General features: G+C 35.0%; 1 protein-coding gene across 1 annotated transcript in view; it reads right to left on the reverse strand.

The window, feature by feature from the left end:
* RIMS2 (regulating synaptic membrane exocytosis 2) overlaps positions 1 to 26963 on the reverse strand; it is a 726314-nt gene that overhangs the window by 152543 nt on the left and 546808 nt on the right. Inside the window, exon 23 of the mRNA XM_042783638.1 lies at positions 8086 to 8186. Within this exon, the coding sequence (XP_042639572.1) occupies positions 8086 to 8186 (101 nt within the window). The remainder of the gene's footprint in view (positions 1 to 8085; positions 8187 to 26963) is intronic.

A 26963-nucleotide genomic window follows, 5' to 3' on the forward strand; every position in this document is an offset into this window, starting at 1 on the left:
TGTTCCATGGAAGGAAGACAGGAAAATCTACTTCAGTAAATATTTGCTGACTTGGAAACCCAGTGGGGGTCTCTATGAGTTGGAATCCACTCAACAGCAGTGGGAAGAACTCCACATGTGATAATAAATAATAGAAGGTTGGGCAATCCTACTTCCGTAGTGATACTGCCTCGGAAACCCAAGGAGGGGTCGCTATGAGTCGGGGCTGACTCGACGGCATACAACAACAACAACAACAACTACCATTACTGGACACTTTTATGTGCCAGGCTGAGTGCTATAAACCTTGGACATAATTTCTATCTCCTGAAGTTATCACTGTATTATTCTATATTATAATACAGAATATACTCTATTATATATTCTATTCTACATTATCACAGACTGGCATATTAAATTATTTTACTATCTTTAAAGCTGATGAAACAGAAGTATTCAAAGTTGAAGTACATCCAGCTTGCTAGGGAGTAAATGTGGCAAGAATAATTCTGGGTACAAAAATATTTGACTAGACAGGAAGTAATAAGAGAACACGAGTCAAAGTTAGCTTTGAGAAATGCCATACTTTTCCCACCTCTTCGCCCACCGATTTTCAGTATTAGTATTTTCAGTATTTAATACTGATATATCTTTAGTAGATTGTTGATGGTAACAGTTATACAAGGGAACCTCCAAGGGCTTTGGTAGGAGCAAGTTATCTGTTGGAAACAATGATTCTTCCTTTTTTCTATCACTACCACCACCAATCACCACCATCATCATTATCATCATCATCATATCACAGCTAGCATTTACTATCACCTTATTAAGGCCAATCTTTGTTCTGAGAGCATATAGACTTAATTCTGAAAACAATCCTATGAGCCAAGTACTATTATTAGCATCTTACAGATGAGAAACTGAGGCACAGGAATGTTAAGTAACTTCCCCAGGGCTACACACTGTGAGCAATGAGGGAAAAATTTGAAAAACATTTCGGTTTTAGAGTGAGCCCACACTTTTATTATTACTATATAATTGATATCTAATCATGACCACTAACAACAAATTGAAGAACGATTGACGAAGTCACCCAAACAGCTCTATTACTGTAATCACGACTTCAGAAGTTCTACTATGAACGTGGCTGCTAATGCAGTTACTGATGATTCACAACCAAAGCAAGAAATTATAGTTGTAAAGGTTTCTCTTCCTTTGAAGACACAATGGCTTCCTTTCTTATATATCAATGATAAAGAAATTACACAAATGCATACAGAAACTTTCTAGTTACTTTCAAATAGTTAAAAGTATTACTGGCTACTTTGATAATGAATAGAACACTCTCTAATTTAGGAAGGTGTTTAAAATACTACAAATTAGAGATCGACTCTCACAAACATTAGTTAAAAAATAATAGAAAGTAGAAGACAGAACATAAAGACTTTCAAAATCAGCTACTTGTCAATTTTGTAGGTAGGACTGACTTTTTTGTTTTTAAATCAGGTCTTGATAAAATTACCGCTCTCTCTCTTCCACTTCTAGGGCTATACTGTACATTGCTGCTAGTTTAATACCAATATTTAAACTCTAGGTGTTTTTCTCTTCATAACTACACTAGTTTGTTACAGGAACAACCAAATGGTGATGTAAAGAGAACACACAGCAGGTGACTGAAGTAGGCTTGGTGGCCAGCTTCGACAGCAGCCAGTCTGGAAAGGCGTGGCCTCGTTTGGGGCCAGGAAGCAATCTAAAGTGTGTAATCCTTGGCTAAAATGTATCTTGAGCTGACAGAGAAGAGATAGAGAATATAAGAGATGACAGCGGCATCCAGGGCTTAGTACATTTGCTAAGAGCCTTGTAGGATAAATTTGGTGGTAAGAAGGCTTCTTAGGTAATGTAAGTTGTAGCTCTTCCCTGCCCCCCACTTCCATGCTCTCATATCAGCAGCTTCACTGATTTCTAGAAGTTTCTCTTGGGATTTTGCTATAGAACATGAAGTTATCTGAGTGCAGGGTTATGTGGAAATGAATAGATAAGTGTAGAATAGAAGCTAAGAGAAATGGCATATTTCCTTGTAGAAATCTGGATGGATTCTCTCTGCCATCTTTACTGGCAGGTGGTTAGATTTCTTCACCTGGCTTCAGATGGAAACCACAAGTAGATGATCTCAGCACTGATTTAAGAAACATGAAATCCTCTTGCTGGATGTCTGGCTGAAGTAATGGTTGACCAAGACTAGCAGGAACATTTTGGAGTCCTGAATCCTACCTCTGTTCATGAAATAGTGGTCTGCTTATTCTAAGGAAGAATGCTTTATTTCTTTCTACAGGACAGCCTGTCTTAGTCCTTGAGGATCCTGCCGAGTAGAGACTGGGCTCCTGATACTACTCCTACCGGAATTCTCCTGCTGTGATCATTAGATGATTCCATCTAACACTGGCACAATGATGTCAGTTTTACATAAATACCAAGTTCTCTTTGGTGCTTCAGAAGTTATGTTGCACCAGCTCTTCCACCAATAGGCTCAAGCCCTGGTCCAACTTAACAATGTAACTGGGTTGTTACATGCTATGAGCAACTCAACTTTTCTGCTTAAGAAAAATTTTTATTTCTTTCATTAACATTTTATTTCAATAACTTCTTTACAATTAAAAAATATATATTTCTTCATTTCTATATGATATCCAAATTGATGTATTTTTATGTATTTTCTAAGAAATTTTACAAGGCTCTCTAATCAGCATTTCAAATTTGCTTTTTATAAACTTTGAGTTTTCAGATCCATGTCCAAATGCACACCTGTTAATCATTCCATCCAGGGCCAATCACATTTAACATCAACATATTAGAATAATTTAATTTAAATAATTTAGTTCATAAATTTTCATCACACATTATGTTCTAGTCTCTTATTATTGGTATACCTCCATATCACTTCAAGAGTCATAAATTCTTTCCCCCTAAATTTGATATTTCCTTTTAGATCTCTACTGCTTGAGTAAGTGGCTACTTCAATTTAGAGAATAAAATTCAGTGATTTAATAAAAATTCAAATTCAGTGATATTTGAGCTACTCCCACACCATCTTTCATTAGCTCAATTATTTCTTTGCCATTTATTTTCAAACTGCTATTCACTTCTTTGGAGGGAAGATTGGGTAATCTTAATTCCGCAGAGATACCGCCTCAAAAACCCAAGGAGGGGTTGCTGTGAGTTGGAATTGACTCGATGGCAGTGAGTCTGGTTTTTTTTTTTTTTTAAATTCACTTCTGGTACCTATGGTTACACTTACTATTGTTACTATAATAATAATATCTGAAACATTTATTGGGGATCTTACTAGATGCTAAACCATTCCTATATGGCATCTCATTTACACCTGGTAACTACCCAATGAAATAGACATTAAAGCTCTGTTTCATAGATAAACTGAGAAAAAGTTAAACTTACCCAGAGTCACACAGGTGGTCCTGCTGGGAGTCTTCTTGACTCCAAGCCATGTTCTCATTTACTGCACTGATACTTATGCATTGCTGCCACATTTGGGTATTTGAGCTTTATTGTACTCCTGGCTTAAAGATATCAATAACCCATATATGGCTATTCCTAATTTCCCCTCTTTGGAAACCCCCACTTCCTGTGTCTTCAAAGCTAATGTAAAATACTCAGTGCTTGCATGAAAGAAATTTGGTCAGTGTTGAGAAAGAGAATAAAGTAATAAAATGGAACCATTTTAGTTCACAGTGGCAATCTTCTTGCCAAAAAATATTTTGTCTGAAATATTTTAGTGATACTGCCTGTATGTCCAGCAATTTTGAGTTGTATTTGTAATTATAGGGGCTTTAAAAAAATGACACTTTATGTTATGTTATTCATATTTTAATGTAAGTTAATTTAAAGGACCGCTTTCCTGCTACTATGCCTTTGAGATCTGAGAATGGATGCTTAAAGAAGTAGAAATTTGGGAGAAAAGGTGACAGGCGATATACAGGAGAGTGATGCTGAGGGTCAGGCATGCACCACGCATAGAGAAAAACCCTTTTTCTTTCTTTTATGACATTGTCTGCTGCTCCCAGAACACTACTCAATCTATTAGATTATGGATTAATTGGATTATTATGGGCCTATATTTGAAAAGCTCTGGGCAATTTATGAGTTATACGACTCATTAATTCTAGGGAGACAAATAAGAAAACAGAAAATTATAATATATGATAAATACTATAGAGGGATAAGATCTTTTGTGGGTACATCACTACGTTTAAAAAAGGCATTGTTTCTCCATGAAAATAAGCTTTTAGTTTAAAATTCTGTGTCAACCACTTTATAGCATGATCTACTGAAATGTGGTCTATTTTTTAAAAAATATGTGTATTTTAATGCTGCTTCTGGGATCATTTTAAACTATTAAATATGGCTAATTTATAAAATAAACATCATGCATTTAAATAAACATAATCAAATTATTTATATTAGTTTTTAGATGTAGACATATTGTTTGGCCTTCAATTATTGCTAATTGTGTTAAGTAATCATTATATAAGTCACAGAAGAGTAGCTGACCTAGGGTAAATTATGATTTGCACTTTAAATTCAGTAAACAAACCAGATGTTTTGGAACCAAAGAATGATAGAGAAAATTGGTTTTATAGGAAAAAAATTAAAGTTGACCCTTAAATTACTACCAAGAGTAGAAAGATAAATTACATTTAAAGTGGGATAAAGACAGTGCAATTTGAAGGGAAAATGCTTACAAATCAACCACTGATTAAATTGGAATCATGACGGCACATAAATGTTTGTTGCTCCTATTAAAAACAAACCCTCTGCTTTCAGTTCTCCTATATACTTAAAAAATTCTTAGAAAGAAAGTAACTTAATAGGCATTGTTCTACAGATGCTTTCAAAGTGAGTTACTAAGAAGATTAAAATAAGTTTACTAAGAATTATTTACAACTATCATTGCTGACAGTTCGAGAAATGTAGGGAAGTAATAATGTATAGTTAAAAAAAAAAAAACACAAAAAAACTCGGCTAACCTTCAATTAGATTCCACTCTGAGAAGTGAGTGAAGCTGCAAAAAACAATAGCTTCACTGGACTTCAGCTCAGGAACGTAGCTCTGAAGTACAGCCCACGCCCCAAAGTCTCAGGTTTGGGATTTGATCTTAGTTGTTTCAAACTTGAAAATCCAGATTAGCTACAATTAATCATTTCCATGATTTACTTAATCTATCTTAATTCCCTTATCTGTTCAATGATGTTTTTCAAGAATTAGATCTAGTGTGTTAAAGCACATCGCTCAACAGCTGGCTCTGCGACTGTTAGCTGTTATCAAAACAAGGAAGTAAATAATAAAATACAAGATCGGTTTCCCTCATCACAAAAAGAAGGCTGCTGTTGGAATTTTTAATCTAAAGAACTGTTAGTATGGGCATTATTAATAACTTACGTGTGTGTGTGTATACATACATACATATATATATATATATATATATATGTATATACACACAAAAATACACACCCTTTATTGAAGAATTCTGTCATTTTCCCTTTGACACATTAAAGAGGAAGATCAATATAGTGAGAATAAGGTGGTAGATGACCCAGGAAAGATAATTTTCAGTGAGGCAAAATAAGGTTGTATTTTGCATTCTGTAAAAAGTTTGTACCATAATGACTTGATTGCATCTTTTTGTAAGCTGGACACATAATTCCAGGAAGAGAACACAGAATAAATACTCAATATTTATTCTGATTGGTTAGAAACTATGAGGGACCACATAAAGGTATCAGATCTTCTGTCCTCAAAAGTCACCATTTTGGATGACATCATCTGCCATTGGCCCTAATAGAGCAAGGCAAGTCATTCTGTTACTTAGCAATACATTTTACAAGCAGTTCACTTTAGAGCAGTGGTTTTTACAATTTGGCCTACACCCGAGTCACCTGGTGGGCTCGATAAGCCATAGCCTGCCATGCCCCACTCCCCGAGTGTTTGGTTCAGCAGCCTGGGGGGGCCAGATGCAGTGCATTTCTAAGTTTCCGGGTAATACTGCTGCGCTGTTCTGGAAACCACACTTTGAAAATCATTGCCTTAGGGAAAACGTAGGAGATTATTTGCTTAGTATTAGTCTTTTACCAAGACTTACATTTTTTCCAACTAAAATGGTTTTTGTCACTGCTAGAAAACTTTGAAGCACATACATTCATTTTTCATGAAACAAAAAGTTGTTTCCTCAAAAAAAGTTCTCAAGACTTCCCTCTAGTATTACTTTTGTCAATCCCTATGATAAATTTATGTCATGTATTACTGTTACGTAAATACATGTTATGTCATGTATTTATGTCAGGAATTGCTTGTAAGGAACTAATCTGTTTTCACTGTGTGAGCATTGAGAAAAAAGTTTCCCTTTCTGCCTTTGCTGCCTGCTAGAAAGCTCAGGGTCAAACTGCATAGCACACCTATATCAGATGTATACAATCTCCCACATGCATTTTGTTCATTAACTTTTTTTCTGGTGTTGCCTTGTTTTGTCCTGACCTTATTTTCCCTTGATAACTCATTTATTCTTTGACAAAATGATTCAGAATATTCTAAGTATTTTGAAAAATCATTTACATTTCTTTCAGGAGCATAGTGGGATAAATAAGTACTCAAATAAATTTATACTAAAAACGTATTTTACAGAAATTCAAATATTTTATTTACTTAGGATTTCACACCTTAGTTTTTAGATCATTTAAATTGAATAGATGAGAGATTAGTACTTAACAGTTGCACAATAGGTCAGGTGTATACATTAAGGCTTAGGTAGAAATACTGAAAAAAATATGTGGAAAAGCATTGATGATATTATTTCTGAAGTAAAGGTCAAATAGTTATATATGAACCTGAAATACTGTTATCTACGAATTTCACTATACCTTTTTAAAACTATTCATATTTTCATTTTAGAGAAAAAATTCTAGAAGTCTAGAACCTGCTGAGTAAAGCCAAGGCTATTTCTGTCTGTCTTAAAATTACCTCTGTCTGGCTTTAGGTCTGAATGATTTCCAACCCACCAGAATTCTGTGATGAAAAATCCTATATTCACCCTCTCATTATTCATGTAATTGAGGGAAGAGACTGGTGGCTTGGGAGCAGATGCTGATGGGAGCATTTCTGCTTACCATGGTTTGTATTAGAAGAGCTACTAGACACTGCTGCCACCTGCTACTTATGCAAGCCTGACATACTCAGCTTTGCTTTACTTCAAAAAATCTTGAATTTATCGAGAATGGCATGTAATGGAGAGAAGCTGAAGGCAAAGTAGGTAAGGATAAAATAGACAAAAGTAAAAATTCAAACTGCAATTCTTCTAACACAGAGATTACAAATATTATATGACTACAATGACTGAATTACTAAATCATAGAGCATGTAAATGTTTTAAGTTTCCCTATTCTCAATTTTAAAATTAAAGCTTAAATAGGCGCATCAGAGTAAAATTTTTTTTCATAACTTTGGCAATGAATTAGATCATGAACCTAAAAATGTTTGGAAAAGAAAGGCAAGATGGACAAGAGCAATGAAATAATACCTTTTTCCTGCCTTAGTAGACTTCAGACCTCAACTTATTCCTCAAAAAAATAGTTCAAAACTTTTTAAACTCCTAACATGTTATGAGTATGTATTTTGTTTTATAAATCTGTTGCAAGCCAGATTCAATTAAAATACTATAAAAAATCTAAATGTAAAAAAGCCTTAAGAAAATAATGGAAGTTTACCCTAAGCCTCTTTGAGGGTGCCAGGGTCTTCATGGGTTATATAAAATGAAAAATTTGTTCTTACTCTTCAGATGATTTGTTCTTCAGATCATTTATGACTTGCATTGTCTTAATCATCTATATTATCTAATAATGGTTTTTTTTTATAAGGCAAATTTTATCCTTAAGGACTGTTATATAGACACATTATAAACTTCAGCACTTAATAATAATATCACGGGACCATTATCATTATATGTTCATGTGTGACTAATCTGCATTCATCAGTTTGAGAGAATCAAATGGCTTCAGGTGATTGATTATTTTACAACTTTTAAAAAGAAAAATGTCTTGCCTTTGAATGGTAATCTTGTTCCAGTCTGGGGTCTGATCCGGCTACCTGTTTGTATTTGTTAATTTTCATTTGGCGATTTCTCTCCTCTATATCCATAGCACCTATCGAGTAGAAAAAAACCCATAAAATTAATGTTCAGTTCTTATTTCTGAGCCCTACTTACAGGATGTATAAAAGAATAGAAATACTAGACTGATACATTATTTGTACTCAAAGAAGTATGCACAGATTAAATGTCATGTTATTTTTCTAGATTTATATAAAATATGCAATTTGCTGAATAAAAGCATGATAATTCAATATGCAAAATACTTTTTAACTGAATGGAAATGTAAATGAATTTCAAGAGACGACAATAAATCCCCAATAGGTAGAAAACATTTTTTGTACATGCATGTTCTCAAGAATCTATCTGACAGCACATCAATTTGACAACAGTTATTATTATAAGACCTTTGGTTTCAATTCATCTAAGTTTGACTAATTACTGGAAATAAAGTTGTAAGTATAATTGGTTTCAAATACAATTTTAGAACAGCATTTGGAAAATGTTATCATAAAATTAGCCCTCGTATTAAAGCAGGTTGCCCAGCATATATGCAGATCCAGTTACCAGGAACTTTTAAACTTGAATTTCCCAGAACTCGTAAAAAGAGAGAGGAACTTGAAATAGTACCCTCGACAAAAGACCCTATCAGTAAAGACACCAGTATTACTGAAGCCAAGTCAGAAAATAGATTAAGAAAATAAGAGCACAAGAGGCTGAGAAAATGAGATGGTAAAGCCTAATAAACAACAAAGTGAATGCCCTCTATAACACGTGCTGCCTCAAAACACATCGATTATCGGTACTAATTGGGCCTTTAAAAGCTTTGGTTAGAACAAGAACTAAATTCAGTTAGTAATTCTTAGCACATATGAAAAAGTGATTTGAAAGTATATTTATGATTTTTATGAGGTTTTACTGGAAAATTTTATTTCTCATAAATATGTAGAATGGAAAAACAAAATCTCAACTGTATACTACAACTCTGCGAACTGGAAAAAATAATCTTAATCTTAGCTCAGTAGGCTCAAGTGTGTATCTATAACAAAGTACTGCCATGTAAATTCCTAAGCACTGTGTGTTGAGACAGGAACATAAACACACACATACATGCCCCTTGCTTAAGATCATAAATTTGAAAGTGCAGTAAAGGTATCTAGACAAAAGTGTTCCTATTCAAAAAGAAGTATTTTAATACTCACCTGAGTTTAAAATCGCGTACAGGAAAAGAGGAGTGAAAATGGACCAGTATAATCAAAAGTTACAGTATTCTTTCCTGACCATTCTACAATGTTTTAATTTTTAATTATTACTCTCTCTGCCTTACAAAAGTCTCACTGCATAATAGATAATTTTTGTTAACAGCAAATTTTAAATGAAAATCAGTTAATTAAGAGGTTAATTAAGATAAAGTAAAAAAGAAGTTTCGAAGAGTAAGAAAATGTTAAAAGAACATATTCAGAATTTTAAAGTCTTAAACGAATGACATGATATGATATCTAAATATACCAGCAAATTTAAATCAACCATTGAATAAAATGAGGCAATTTGTTCCTTTTAATTGTCACATTTGACTAATTATTTGATTAATTGCTTATGTGCCAAATTGGAAAATAAGTAATACAAATATTATGCTGATACAAAAACAGGTGAGTGCCTACAAGTGTGAACTGTAGTCAAGTACAAATGTCTATCAGTCTATTAAAATACACATTTGGAATTGTTTATACTTCAATTGAATAGCAATACACAAAGAAGTTTTGACACATCAGACAGACAGATACATAGGTGAAGGTATAGAGCTATACAAACATACTTATACATGTATTTTCTAATATTTAGATAATTTTCTAGATGTCAACCTCCTAAGGAATCTGCATTAAATTATCTTTGATCACTAAGTAATTGCTGCAAAAGACCTCTTAAAAGTGTTAGAGAGCAAAGATGTCACTTTGAAGACTAAGGTGTGCCTGACCCAAGTCATGGTATTTTCAATTGCCTCATATGCATATGAAAGCTGGAAAAATAAGGAAGACTGAAGAAGAATTGATTCATTTGAATTATGGTGTTGGGGAATACTGAATATTACCACAGTCTGTCAAAAGAACACAGCAATCTGTCTTGAGTGAAGGTCAGAATGGTCCTTAGAAATGAGGATGGTGGTGAGACTTTGCCTCTCGTACTTTGGTCATGTTGTCAGGAGAGACCTGTCCTTTGAGAAGAACGTCATGCTTGGTAAAGTGGATGGTCAGTGAAGAGGAAGATGCTCAATGAGACAGACACAGTGGGAGATGGACTGACACAGTGGGAGATGGACTGACACAGTGGCTACAATGATGGGCTCAAGCACAGCAAGGACCATGAGGATGGCGCAGGACCAGGCAGGGTTTTGCTCTGTTGTGCACAGGGTCACTGTGAGTGAGAACTGAGTTGACGGCACCTAACAGCAGGTAACGATATGATACAGTAGTAGGGGTTGGCAAGCTTTTGTTTTCTGTTAAAGGGCCAGATGTCTTAGGCTTTGCAGACTATGCAATGTCTGTTGCAACTGTCATTGTAGCATGAAAATAGCCATAGATGATGCATATACAAATGTGTGTGGCTGTATTTCAATAATATTTATTTATAAGACAGGAAGTAGGATGGATTTGCCCTGGAGCCATAGTTTTCTGACCCCTGTATTAAAGCATACTTGTGTGGAATTAAGTTTATGTAACATCATTTACATTTAATAGACCACTGGGAGATCTAAGGGGAATAACAATCTATATTTGCTGTATAAGCAAACAAAGACGCATAGTGATACCATTGATACAAATAACCAATTAAATTACAATCTCAAACACATCTCATCTCCAGAGCCAATCATTTATAGCTGGTCCTTAAACGGCAAAGTTCTTGGTTAGAGCATTAACCAATGCACTCTCAAGGGAATATTTCAGGCGATATAGTCAAACTTGGATAAATACATCTTCATCTACTGAGGGAAGTTTTCCTTGGAAACTAATCCTCTGGATAAACAGTGAACAGATAGAACTCACCCTAAAATTATTTGGCCCCTATAAAGTCTTCTATTCCTCTTCTCCATTTTTATCAACCTAAGTTAGGCAATCTACTTCTGTGGTGATACCGCCTCGGAAACCTAAGGAGGGGTCGCTAGGAGTTGGATCCGACTCCACGGCAGTGCATTACTGCCATAAAGAAAAGACTCTGCTAACAATATTACCCCTAGAGAGGAAAGTCTCTTATTGATAAAGATCTAGCACAGGAGATTCTTCACCAGCAAGTTAGTATTTCTTTGCTGGTTCTTGCTTTAAAAAAATAACCCAGAAATAATCTTTTCAATGACATATATAGATTTCAAACAAATATATTTTTTTTTTTTCTTAGAATGAAAAACAATTTAGAGGAATCGAAGCAAACAGAAGAGCTCTTCCCTGGTTGGGGAATGGACTACAAAATTTCTGTTTTCTTTCAACTCTGATGTGCTTTGCTGTATGCTATTCAAGGAAACAAATGAAAATGAAAAAGAGGCAGGGTTTTGTTCAATCTCTCTTTTTCTCTCAGATTCACAGTACAAATTTGCATATAAAAGGCCCTGGAAATTCCACAATGAAGAACAATCATTTGACAAAAGAAAGCTCACCTTTTCTCTCTGATTCATTATCTATTAATATATTCATAATAATATAAAATAGTCTCAAAAGCTTATTTTGGAAAATGCTGTTTTATAGCAATTTATCTAGGAATCTCTAAAATTCACATCCTTATATGTGATGGCACTGCTTATTACAGAAGGTATATTAGTGCTTGATTTTGTTATTTGAGCATGCTAAAGAAATTACAGTCATGCTCAAAATCAAATCGAATGTCAAAGGATTTTTAAATTGTAATAAGGTTTGACTGAGAGGTCAATAAGACAATCAGATTTTTTGGATGATCATATTAACAAGAAATGTTTAAACATGTTTGTGTCTATTTCCTAAAATGATAATCTGTTAATATATTCAACTGTAAAATTTAGATTGCTGAAAACTTTTTTTGGTATGAGGTAGAATATTAACTAAGTAAATTAAGAAAAAATGTGTTTTCTTGTTTCATTATAAATAAGAGTTGACTTAAATTATGCTGGAAATGGTCCTGTATTTTTTAGACATATGTATTCAAGTCTTCCTTGATTCCATCAATTTTAGCAATTCTAGTTGACATATAACATTTCATGAAAGCTTATCTCATTCATTTTTCCTAATAATGCATTTTAAAATATACAAGGCCTTTTTCACTCTAAAATTTCCAACACAGAGAATATAAAGTCAAATGTGCATGTGCTAGATTCATAAATATCTACCCCCCCCCCCTTTTTTTTTTCAAATTGAAAGTGCCTAGTCCATTCTTGGTCACTGCATTAAAAAAAAAAAAAAAAAAACCACAGTATTTTGTGGATGCTGATTTAATGTTTCCTAAAATCATACTATATATACTGTAAGCTGTTTATTTAGATACAAGCCATTTATAAGATTTTCTTGTCCTTAAATCAATAAACTAATTTTAAAAGGCTACTTAATGTGTCCAACAAGTTAAAGTCGTATTTACAATGTTGCAGTGGCACACAAGTTAACAAAAAAGTTAAACTACTGGTGGATATTTTCATCCAAAGGCTAGTTGGAAATCATCCAATGGGCTGGCAGCAAGCCAGTTTTTGCTAAGGTGGTATTGCACTACCGGGAGCTCCAAAGATCATCAGTGAACTGTCAGTCATTTCTGCAGCACACTTCAAACAGTAATACCTTTAAGTTTGCTGCTACACACACACACACACACACACACACACACACGCACACAGCTCTTCATTTCCCACAGAAGCTTCCTAACCCACACTGTTTTGAAGTAGTGACACAGCTTTGGCAGTGAGGCAATACACCAGGAAGCAGACCAGTGGTCAGAACGTGGCAGGGCTGCTGACTCACTGATCCATCTTGTGATTCAAACAAAATGCTCAAATCTGGGAATCTGAAGACAGAAAACTCTTAAACTCAATATCTAAGGTCAAAGAAACCAAAAGCAAACCAAACTCACTGCCATTGAGTCAATTCTGACTCATAGCGATCTCCTTTGGGTTTGAACCACCAACCTTCTGGTTAGCAATCAATGCCTTAGGCCGAACCCCTAAACTCAGAAGGAATTAGAGAACTTGCCTTTATAGACATAATGGAAGTCTAAGATTATTAATCTTATTTATATCCAGAAACTGCCTTGGTTGGTATCCCAAATTCTTGGGATGAGTTTAGTGATTTTAAAACATTTCCCTCTCTTTCTTCTGTACGTATATAAATACAGTGGCTGTCCAGTGCAGTCTAACTCCTGGTCACCCTGCGGGTGTCAGGGCAGAACGGGCTCTGCCGAGTTTTCAGGGGTTGTTCCAGCAGGAGGTCACCACGCCTTTCCTCAGAGATGTCTCTGAGCGGACCTGAACTACTCATCTTCACTGTTAGTAGCCTACTGCTTAATGATTAGTGCCACCCAGAGACTCCATAGAGATAATAAGCCTTGGATAAAAAATATCTTTCTTTAATGTTGTGTTATGTGCCTCTGAGTAGTCTCCGACTCATAGCGACCCCTCCTTGGGTTTCTGAGGCGGTATCCACGGAAGTAGATTGCCCAGCCTTCCTTCCAAGGAGTGGCTAGTGGATTTGAACCTTAAAAAAATCTTCAACGGAGATAAGAAAAAAATCACTAAGTGGCTGTTTCCTGAGGGTTTCTGGTGAAAATAACCACATCTTGCGTTCTTTTCTCTTTATTTATTTTGTATAATCACAAAACTAAGATCTGACTTAAAAGAATTTGAGGTTAGCAAACATTTATATTTTTCATACTTTTAATAATATATCAAGGACTTGTAGAATGATCATTAAAAGTTTGCATTATACAATTGAGTGTTTTATCTTTACAAAATAAAGATATTCCAACTAGTATTTATAAAAAATAGATTAAAATGGTAGATACATTACTATGTCAATATAGATTAAGATGAAAAACTATGTAAACTATATATATGTATATATATTCTTGAAGAAAAATGTATAACCAGGAGAAAACAAGATAGATTTAAAGATTTATACACCAGAATGTTAGCAGTTATCACACTGAATATTAGTAATAAGTAAATGTGATATTTGTTTTCTTATTTTGGTTAATATGTAATTTATAAAATTTCTACAATGACTATATATTGCTTTTACTTAAAAAATATTATTTTTAAAAAATCAATCCAAATATAAATTTTATGTGAACAAGAGTTGTATAATAAAGTTTGGGAAATATGTGTCTTGCCAAGCTTTGGTAAAAAAGCCTTGGAAATAAATCCTAAATATTTTTTAAAATGCAAATGTGCAAGAATATTTCTAGGAACACTGATTTATTAATTTAAAGAAAGCATGTAAATGCACTGATTGAAAATGGTACATAATACTACTTCCAAATGTAATATAGTGGCAGTTTTCTCTGATTTTTGCAAATACGAATACAAGAAGTGATCTCACATTTTAAAAAAAATGCTCTATTTCTTTTTTCCAATTGTAAACTTAACACACTATGCAGCAAAACTTTTAAAAGGTACTTAAAACCTTTCTTCCCAATCACTTGCCTATAAGGCATTTTCTGATATTTTTATACTAGAACTTTTACATATTCTAGATTAGAACTTCTTAAAATGGACAATTTTTGGTAGTTAAAATATATATGAAAAAAATTTTATGTAATATAGTGAATAAAAGTAGAACAAGTTAAATTTAATAAATATATGAAAAAAATATATTTCTCAAAATGAAGAATTATGGACCAAACTATTTTCATATTAAGACTGGGGCCAGAAGAAATATATTTGTTAAAGATTAACAAGAAATTTAAACTTAATTGTACAACTAAGAAACAGATGTTTTGAGGAATATTTATTTCTAAATTAATCAGTGTTGATGATTTTCCTACTTGATTGCTAGGAATTGACAAATATGAAATTAAAAGAAATATATTTCATTTTGTTTTTAATGTGTTTCTTTATAAAATGATCCCTCCTTTGCTCCCAGGAATGTAGGAAACCTGAATTTAATGTCTGCCTAAATGAGACGTGCCATTACATAAAAAATAAAAGTGTAAAAAACTTTGAAAATATTTGTAGTACCAGCTGAGGCTCTTAAGGAGCTCTGGTAGTACAGTGCCTAAGGCATCTGATTGCTAACCGAAGGTTGGTGGTTCAAACCCAGCAGCCACTCCGCAGAAGCAAGAACGGCAATCTACTTCTGTAAAGATTTACTGCCTTGGAAACCCAAAGGGGTTGGTATGAGTCGAATTGACTGGATGGCAGTGGGTTTTTTTCTTTTCTTTAATTGAGGCTCATAGCTGTGAGATATAGCCTTTGAACTATATTCTAAACCTTAAAAACCTGTTTTAGAAATTTAGGTTACCTGCTACTGGGTATCTTTGGTTTCTCTACTAACTCTCTACTTTATTCATTAAATAATGATCCAAGAGAGACACTACAGAAAAATCTCAGTCTCCTTTCTCTACAGTCAAGAAGAAACTGTACCCTAAAGGAACATAGCTTCAGACAGTCAAGCAATTTGGGGGCATACGTTCCTTGGTGTGATCTAAGGAAACTGAATGTGTCTGTTTTTGACACCTAAATTCAGTGAACATACTGAGATGTTATTGAGAGGATTTGATTTAGCAACACTTTCAGTTTCAGCACTAAAAGTCCCGATGTGCTTGGCCCGTGGGTTATGCTCAGGGTCATGTGCACTGAAAGGGCAGTGGAGGTAACCACCGCGGTGGTCACAGTGCTCTGGAACCACGCGGATCTCTGACACCGCAGATACTACGTACCAAGGTTTGATTACGCTACAAACGTGTACTTGAAATAGAAAACTCATAAGGCTAAAGACTAATATCAAAGTTTAAATGTCACTTCAGGCTCAAAATACTTATTCTTCTCTTTATTCACATGAAGAAAAGTGACGTAGTATTCCAACAGACTCAACCTTCGGTTGTCTAGAAATGTATTTATCCATGGGAAAATAGCTTTAGATAGGAATATCCTTAAAATTCTCTGTACCTCACCAACATCTCAAACGAAAAAAGGATGTAGATGAGGGTAGGCAAATTGCCGTGGAGGGTGACAGACAAATGCAAAATTTGGGTAAAGATAAATCTCTGAAACAGCACTGCTCTAATAGATAAGAGACTTGGGTTCGATTCTTAGTCTACAAGCCCTGTAGTTGTAAACACTTTATTTTGCCTTTCTGGAATGATCTAAAAAGTGGAGTAGTTTTGGACTAGTTAATCTTTATGGTTCCTTCCACTCTGCAATTCTCTCATTTGTTTCATTTTGAATTTAAATGGTATTCAGATGATTGCTATTTCATATGAGCATGCTTAATTTATTAATACAATGGAAAGTGGTCTAAAAATTTTTAATCTGTTTGCCCTGGCACTGCATTAAAATTTCCATTACAGGATGTGTGTGTGTGTGTGTGTGTGTGTGCATGCCTGTGTGCACACGCGCACGCGCACGTAATTGGTGTGGGGGGGCAGGCGTTGGGCAGGAAGGACTGGAAAGACAGAGGGAAGAAACCAGAGACAGAAGCACACAGAGAAATCATTGTGTTAAAACTTCATTACACTTTTCCTGCGAAAGAGTCTTAAGGATCTTTCAGACAACTCAAGTGCTACTGGTTTTACTATAGATAGATAGATAGATAGATAGACATAGATATAGATATTCCTGCTGTATAGTGTTTAAAAGAAAATGTTATTTTCTAATAACTTATTTTTTTTTTAACTTATTAGTTACATTTCCTGCATCTCTGAAAACACAAAATATATTTTAAAGTGTAAGGCAAATTATCAAATGAAAAGTCCTTCCAAGAAGGAATACAATGGTTATTATTAAAATTACTTCTAAGAAAGTGAAGTAAAATGCCTAACTGTTGATCATAGATATAAGCATGAGTCAGATTCTTGGGGCTAACAACCGGTTCCTCATGTGTTATGCACCTTGGGATACTAACATTTCCCTGACAGTGTAATAGCTACATTGAGATAAACAATTCATACAGTAACAATCACTACCCTTTGTACATGTAACTTTTCTAGGCCTCATCTTACTATGTTTTGGTATGATAATTATAAAAAACCATTCAATTCCACATTTTGGGCCCAATTTCCTCAGCCATAAAATTTTTACCTACACTAAAATTTAGTAGGTTTACATTTACTAATACATGTATCATAAGATTGTGTAAAAGCTTAGAAAGGAATGTAATAAATAAATACAAATTTCTCTCTACATTTATGCTCATTTAGAAATAGAAACATAAATGTTTTCAGAATTGTTGAAATAAAAACTAAAATAGCCATCATATAAAAACTGCTGTAAGACCTATACTTGAAAACAGTTGCATGTAAATTTCTTTATGTATACCAAACTCATATAATAATTTCATTGTATTTTAATTAAACAATTATTTTAGTGCCCACATGTCATTGAAATTGAGATCTCTGTATTCTAAGTTTTATTTGGCTTTATTATTGATACTTTAAATTCTTATTTAAAAAGTGTCATGGTATGATTCCAAAACACATGGAGTGATTTTGAAATTTTTTAATTAATCGGAACAGGTTATTTGTGAAACTGCTTAATTAAAGCCTACAGATATTTTCTAGATGAAAAAAAATACTATAACCACCTCACAAAGAATAGCCTTGCAGAGAAAATGTAATGATAATAATGATGATTACACAATAGGACCTAAGTTATGTAACCAATAAAAATGAAAACCTAAACAATATTAAAAAAAAAAAAATTTCCCCAAATGAATTCTTTTAATATTTATTATTGTTTATTCTTCTATTTTTGTATTTCAAAGACTCTTTGAGACCTTATTTGTTAAATTTAAATCATAGTAGCTATGGTATTAAAAAGATAATGTAAAATATTTTTGAGAATATTAAAGAGATACCATCCAAATGAGGCAGACAAAAGAATGAAAACTAAGACAGCAGAACTCTGTTGTACTATCTCTATTGCTAAAATCATCCAAACAAATGTGATCATGTCCCCCAACTACTGTGAATGTGTGGAATAATGAACCTAGCTTTGCTCCTCCTCAAAGAATAGCAGAATCATGAGGGGCTTACTATGCAGAAAGATCATTAGGGCAAAATTAGCAAGTAAAAATAAAGAAATCATTCGATAGATATGATATTTCAGTTCATATTTTCAGTAATGGTAGGCATCATATTGTAAAATCTTTAAATTGCCTTTGGAGGTAATATCATGTTGCAATGGGCATGTAAATAAGACTATAATACTGTGCCTGGAAAATTAACTTGAGAAAACTCAGAGTAAGAAATAAAATTTTAATTCTGAAATTTAAATCACTGAAGTATATTAAAATATTATTACAATTACAAATGTTGCATGGACTTCTGATGCAAGAAAACAGAAAATTGATTTATAATAGAAGATTCCTATGTATATATCCATGACGATCATCCAAGAAAATGATTAATATGTATGTGGGTTATGATTAGGAATGAAAGTAGTGAGCCAAGTCATAAACAATCTTATGATCAAAAGGAAAGAAGCACATTAAATTTGTAATTTTATCTATGCTGGCTAAATAAAAATTTTAAGAAGTGATATAAAATATTTTCATTAAATTAGGATCAACATTCAGTTTCAGTGATTATTTAAAATGAGGAAAGGAACTGCTTAGATGTATTGATTTTAAGGAGCACGCATGCTTGGACACCAAGCTATATTTCTTTCTCTACGGGTGCTGATGCTTACTGTTACTGCTCCAGTGGACAAGAAAAACTCACACAGAGTAACCAGTGTCACACTGTGTAACAATTCTCTGAAGTCAAAGAGAAGGATGCTAAATAGTTCCCAAAGACAGAAATCCCACGAAATTGTTCTGTTGAAATTTGAGAATAAAGAGGAATAAAAATTAGATGGGATCACTCTCATAGGAAGAATCATGGGGATGGCATGAAAAACATCAGAAAGGACCCTGCACGGGAGAATCAGTTACAAGGAGGACCCTGAATGGTACTGTAACAGTTACTACCCTGGTCTTGGTTAACCCTCAATGTCCTTTTCTGAATTCCTCTCTTTCCCTGCTCCAGTTCTCAGCCCTCCAGGACACACAGTGCTCTTACGTTCTCGGCACAATGTCTCCCCTCTTGACGTGGCTTTCTTGGCTCTAACATTTCCACATCTGTCACAGCTAAAATCCTATTTCTTAAGGTTAAGGTTGTGGGTTCTAACATCAAACCAGATAGACTCAATTTAAATTCCAGCTTTAAATGATGCGAATTTTAATTTTTAGATCTGTAAAATAAAAATAAAAATAATACCTATATAGGGTTCTACAATTCTACTACAGATTAAAATAAGGTATATCAAGGTGGCTTGATTATCCAAAATGTCCAGTTTTAAAAGAAGGGCTTGTTAACCCAAAGAAATCTGTGAGGAAATGCAGAGTGAAAACTGGTTTGATCCTAGTTTCTCAACTGTGCAAAACTAAAATCCCCCTAACCCCATGGCTCTGTATAGAAAGCTAGCTCTATATTGAGTCTCCCAAGAGTGAAATCTGTAATACAAGGAATTAGCAAGTCTAGCTTTTAATCATTCACTGCCATTAGAAGTTTTTTAAAGTGGGAACCCATTGTATAAAATATAAAAACAATGAGCTTTTTCATGGCCTGAAGATCTATGTTTGTACAAAAGAGCCTTATATAGTTAAGCTACAGAATAAGAATACTTAGAGAGCTCCTCTTACTGTGTTTCCAATATTGAGTCAAATGCATCATGATGTTTGGTTAATGCTACTTTATTTTGTAAAAACTCCTGCTTGGCGCTCTCTCTCTTATTTCATGGTAACATTTCACAAAGAAAACCTCATCATTTAGTACTGTAGATAAGTCTGATATTGTGAAACTTCTTTTTCTAGGGTCACCAATAACATAATATCTGCCAAATGCAGTGACCACCTCTCAGCATCATTCTACTGTCCCTCATTGCATCATTTAAAATAATTATTACACTATCCTTCATTGTCTCTCCTCAACTTGGCACTGCACTTTTCTGAATTTCTTTCATTTCACTCTTTGTCTGACTAGTTTGCTGGCTTATCTTTCTTTTAGCTTGAGAAATGCCGAGCATGTTCTTCCTTTTTCATTTTACGTGGATTCACAACCAATGCCCATAGAAAAAGCAGTCAACAAATCAAATGACATACTGCATTGGCCAAATCTGCTGCAAGAGACCTCTCAATGTGTTAAAAAGCAAATATGTCACTTCGAGGACTAAGGTGTGCCCAACCCAGTTATGATACTTTCAATCATCTCATATGCCTGGGAAAGCTGGACAGAAGAACTGATGCCTTTGAATTACGGTGTTGGTGTAGAATACTAAATATACCATACACTTTTTTTTTTTTTAGAAGAACAAACAAATCTGCCCTGGAAGTACAGTCAGAATGCTCCTTACAAGTGAGGATGGTGAGACTTCGTCTCATGTACTCCGGCCACATTATCTGGAGGGACCTGTCCCTGGAGAAGGATACTTTGCTTGATAAAGTACAATGTCAGTGAAAAAGAGAAGGTCTTCAACAAGATAGAGTGACACAGTGGCTGCAGCAATGGGCTTAACCAAAGCAATAGCAATTGTCACCATGGTACAGGATTGGGCAATGTGACGTTCTGTTCCATAGAGGGTTGCTAGGAGTCTGAATCGACACGACAGCACTTAACAATAACAATAACATCTTTCTCAGCCTGTCTTTCAAATGTGTACATTTCTTAATCTCTTTTCATTCTATTTCTGGGTGATTTTGTATTTAAATCATAGCTTCAGCTGTCACTTCAAAACTAATGGCTAACAAATCTATTTTAACACCTATCTTTCCTATAAGCTCTAAGATTTGCATTCCCAGTTGTCTCCTAAAACCCAAAACCAAGTGCACTGCTGTAAAATTGATTCTGATGGCAACTCATGTCTCCCATCCCTAAAAGGATGCTCCATCAGTACCTAAAATTCTATGTGTTCAAAACTGGAAAAAAAAAAAAAAAAAAAAAACAAAACCTCACTGCCATCAACTTGATTCTAACTCATAGCGACCCCAACTCATAGAGACTCCCTTTGGGTTTCTGAGGTGGTATGTGTTCAAAATAAGTTAAAATTATTTCTAGTATCTGTTCTTCTTCCTATATTTGTTATTAGCAATGAATATCCAGGATCTCTCTGTTAACTGTCTTGCCTGTTTTTGGAACTGTCTGTTAACCCTAAATCCCTCTCTTGATCTTTGTTGGTTTCTTGCCCATTGCTTTAGACTTAAAACTTTATTTCTTTCATTGATTCCCAATTCACTCACTGCAGCCATTTATTTTCTTTTGCTCTGTGCTATGAAGCTATAGGTAATGCAACCTGTTGCCGGCTCCTTGAAACCCAATCTTTGGAGAAAACCTTGGTTCTTAATTGCCTGAGATTTTATTAGATTAAATGAATCATCTATATTTTTCCATTAGCATATATTTGGTACTATTTGGGCAATAAGTGAAAAATCTATTTTAGTCTGGTCTATTTTCAATCATTTTTGTCAAATTTATTGAAGTATAATTTACACTGAGTAAAATTCACAGTACTTAGGTGCATAAATCTAATATTTGACAAATATATTCTCCTGTAGCCTCACCACAATCAGATACAGTGTATTCTTATCATTCTGAAATGTACTCTATCATGAAGCTTTGTTGTCAATCATTTTCCTCCACAACTCCAGGTAGCCACATATATGATTTCTGATCCTACAGCTTTTTGTTTTCCTTCTACAATGTTTTTAGACAAAAATTTTACTTGGGGCATAGAGAATGACATATAACAAAGCTTTAGAAGACAAATAAATCTTGTATTCTAGAACACAGAACTAATGGTCTCTACCCAATTAAGTTCTTAACAATAATAAAAGTTGGTGTCAGAAACTGTATTAACAGCTTTACATGTATTGTATAATTTAGTCACCAAAACTGCATGTGACAGATTTATTATTTTCTCAACTTTACTTATTAGAAAATTTACACAAGCTCATGGAACAGGTAGATAACAGTGATTGGTCTGTCCCTGTTCAAAGCTCCTGATCTTAAACATTTAATTATGAAATTTCTTTCTCCTTCCTCTTTCTATATCCCCTTCTCTCTCTCTTACACTTCACACATACACACATCCTCTTTATTCTTTTCCCGTTTTCCAACACCTTTCCTTCTTTTCATTTCAGCTTCTTCTCAATTTTTTTCTTTGTGTGTAATTTTTCAACTTGTTCACTGATCACAACCTTAGACTATAGTAGGCATGAGCCTGAATCTTGTTTTTAAGAGATTCCTTCTGATTCTCGCTCTGATTCTTTACTCTGAACGGGGTTATTATCTTCCTTCCTATTCTGTGTGACCTTATAGTCTATAACTATGTTCTATCCCTCAGTTATGCCATATAATTAATTAATCCAATTATTTTTACTCATTATCATCTTGCTTTCCAGTACATTTTCCCTCTCCTGCTAATTCCCTTTGTCATCATCATTCTTACATCCTGTACTCCACATCTTCAAGCCTTCACACAGGAAAATAAAAAAATACTGTCAAGTAACATCCTTCTCTTCAGTTAAACTGTAACCTAATATCTCTTCTTTCAGAAATTATCTCCAATATAGTATTTCTCATACGAATGTATCCCTTTCTCATGTGAAACCTATTTATCTTTCTCATTACCCCCTTTATAACATTTTCATTATGCCTATGAAAATATACAGCTTCAAATGAACAAAGAACAAGAAACTGATCTGAAAATAATCACGAGTTTTCATCATGTTCTAATGAATACCTAATAAGTATTGTATACATGTTAATGCTTATTAAATAATTGATTACTAACTTGATGTACTTAAAATATTTTTTCCTATCAATTCAAATGGCTTAACAAATATATTTTAATTATATCTTAATTACCATTCAGAGCTACACTTTGTTCAACTGCCCTGCAATAAATTAATAATTTGAAACTCTCTTCTTTCACTGACACTTACCCATTGTCTAAAATAATAATAACCCAAACCAAACCCTCCCGTTGAGTTGGATCTGACTCATAGTGACCCCTCCTTGGGTTTCCGAGGTGGTTATCACTACGGAAGTAGATTGCCCAACCTTCCTTTCAAGGAGTGGCTGGTGAGTTTGAACTGCCAGCCTTCTGGTTAGCAGTCACATGCCTTAGGCACTACACCACCAGAGCTCCTAAAATTATAGAAAAAAATTAATTCTCCTCTTCTGAACTTTGGAGTTCCTTAATTGCCCTTACTCTATCTTCTGTCTGTTGTTCTTAATTGTATAGGTATCACCTGGATCCTTGGCATACTTGGTTTCTTTTCATTCTTCTATTTCAGTTTAAATATTACCTCCTTAGGCAAGTCTGCCTAGATTATTCCATGTAAAATAACTACTCCTGGAGACAGCCCAAATGGGAACTTAATCAGACACACTATACCATCCCTCTACAGCAAAGACCTAAGAGATCAAGTAATACAGATACAGATCACAATTCTGGAACACTGAGCATCATATGGAAGGAAAAAGAACTAGATCGAACACAAATTAGAAGAAGAAACTGAATGAACACAGTGAATGAGGAGAGGTAGAGAGTGGAGGGACCATGACAGCAGGCTCATCACAGCATGGCCATCTTGAGACAAAGCCAGCAACTACCCTGAGTAAGGGACATAGGAAGGCAACTTTACAGAATTCCCAATAGGAAACAGAGAAACTGTGCAGACTTACACTGAGTATAGCAAGGTGAGCAGGACATGAACCAAATTTAAAGAGGAAAAGTACAGGAAGGAGGGTGAGAGCTCCAGAGGTCTGGGCATAATCAGAGCAGGGAAAAAGCCATGATCCAGAGATAGGATTACTCACCAGCAGTGGTTACTGACCATTAGGGTGGATGGTGCACATGAAGTAATGTGTCAGAAGTAGGTCCCCAAGCTGCTGGATTCCAGGCAGCCCTCCTCTCCTTGCACTTGGTCAGAGTTACATCCTGATTGCTGGCTGCAGCCAACGGGTAGTGCCCAGACACCCTTGCCCACTGACAGAGGCACATGCTTTCTCTCCTTCCATCATCATGGTGAATAGTAATGCAAACCCTCCCACACCTCTGCTACCACACCTGTCTGAGGACTGTGGTAAAAGTCTCACTGCCCCCCCCCCCATCCACCATCTCAGCTCCCATTGCCCTGTCCACCTGGCAAGGAGCAGAGAGTATTCCTAAAACCCCAATTACCTACTGCCCCACCCAACCAGCTAGTGGAAGAGAGCTCCTGCACCCCTGGTTACCCACCACAGTGCCCAATGCACCATACTGCCCACTTTTAAAGTGCCAGAGAGCATTTCCATACCCTAGGTTGCCTACCACATTCCCCCACCTGCTGCCTCACCCAACTGGCAAGCACCTTTACATGCTCCTGTGCCTCTGGACTGATGACAGGTGGTAGCCTGCACCCATTTAGACCACCTCCAGCTTTCCAGTCCATCCACTGAAGAGTGACATGCATTTGCCCTGCCCAACACTGCTCTGTGACAGGTCATGAGTGCTCCAATACCAATAGACCAGAGATAGGTAGATCATGCCAACCCTGCCCACCCAGATCTATCATTGCAAAACAAAACAATTATCAGGATAATACAAGCAAACATATATTCAATAAATAAATACATGTTGTTGTTGTTGTTACGTGCTGTTGAGTCAGACCCTATTCATAGCGACCCCTCCTTGGGTTTCTGAGGTGGTATCACCACAGAAATAGATTGCCCAACCTTCCTTCTGAGGAGTGGCTAGTGGGTTTGAACCATCAGCCTTCTGGTTAACAGTCAAGTGTCTTAGGCACTATGCTACCAGAGCTCCCAAAGAAATACATAAGTAAATAAAATAACACATAATGCTTTGAAAACATCAGGCAATAACAAACCATATGAAGAAACAGAATAAGAAGGCTCAAAAAAGTGAGAAAAATAAAGGGAAAGAAAACCTTCTAGATGGAAAAAACAATAGTAGAATTACCTGAGAAAGAATTCAAGACTAATATTTAGGATCCTAAAAGAGATGAAGGAAAACTCAGAAAAAAACCCTGGAAGAATTCAGGAAAACAATACCAGACCAAAATGACAGACTTAACTGACAATTAGAAACCAAATGAAAAGAACAACTAGAAATTCAGAAAATCAACAATAAAATATCAGAAACAGGTAACTCAATATATGGACACAGAAGTAGAAATTAATTAATAGAAGAAAGAATCACCAAATTAGAGGACAAAACCTTTGATACTAATTTGTCTGTGGAACAATCAGAAAAAAAAAAAAAAAAAAAAAAAGAATGAAGAAAAATGAAGAACCTTAAGAGTTATATGGGAAACCATCTAGAGGAATAACTATGAGTAATAGGAATGCCAGAAGAGGAGTAGAAAAAAATACAGTGAGGATTTTCGAAGATATATTGGATGGATGAAAATTTCCCAAACGAAGTTCAATGAACCCCATACAGGATATTGTTGTTAGGTAGCATCAAGTTGGTTCCAATTCATAGTGATCCTATGCACAACAGACCAAAATAATCCTCAGTCCTGTGCTAGCTTCACAATCGTTGTTGCTATGTTTGAGCACATTGTTGCAGCCACTGTTTCAAGCCATCTTGTTGAGAGTCTTCCTTTTCACTGACACTTTATTTTATCAAGCATGATGATATTCTCCAGGGATTGGTCTCTCCTTATAACACAGGTGAAATATGTGAGATGAACTCTTTCCATCCTTGCTTCTAAGGAGCATTCTAGCTGTATGTCTTCCAAGACAGGCTTGTTCATTCTTCTGGTAGTCCCCAGTATGTTCTACACTCTTCTCCAAAATCATAATTCAAAGGCATTAGTTTTCCTTAAGTCTTCCTTATTCACTGCCCAGCTTTCTCACATGCATAGAAGACTACTGAGAAGACAGTGATTTGGGTCAGGGCACTTTAGCTCTCAAAGTGACATCTTTGCTTTTTAACACCTGAAAAAGGTCTTTTGCTGATTTGCCCAATGCAATACAACATTTGATTTCCAGACTGCTACTTCAATGAGTATTGACTGTGGATCCAAGGAAAATGAAATCCTTCATAACTTCATTCTTTTCTCCATTTTTCAGGATGTTACTTATTGGTCCAGTTGGGAGGACTTTTGTTTTATTTTAGTTATGTTGAGGTGTAATCCATACTGAGGGCTGTAGTCTTTGACCTTCATTTAGTGCTTCATATTCTCTTTTCTTTCGGCAAGCAAGTTCCATGCAAGATAAACTCTCTCTCCCAAATTCTCCAAGGCATATCATAATCAAACTTTCCAAAACCAAGGACAAAGAAAAATTTCTGAAAGCAGCTCATGAAAAATGAAATATCATTTACAAAGGGACATCAATAAGACTAAGTACTGATTTTTTTTGGGGGGGGCATAAACCATGCAGGCAAGAAGGCAATGAAATGACATATAAAATCATGCAGGAAAATAACTGCCAACAAAGAATCATATTACAGCAAAATTGTCTTTCAAAAGTGGTGCCAAACACTGTCTCTGGACAACCTGCTTCCAAAAGGTGACATGGAGAAGACTGAGGAAGTGCTTGCAGGGGATAATGACAAGGTGCTAGATGAGACTCTGTAGGAGAGACTATGGGGACTGGTAGATGTCCTCAGGAAAGGTCACTTTTG

This window comes from Orycteropus afer, unplaced genomic scaffold (assembly GCF_000298275.1).
Source record: "Orycteropus afer afer isolate SDZICR_OR568_19922 unplaced genomic scaffold, OryAfe1.0 scaffold00021, whole genome shotgun sequence".
Lineage (NCBI taxonomy): Eukaryota > Metazoa > Chordata > Mammalia > Tubulidentata > Orycteropodidae > Orycteropus > Orycteropus afer.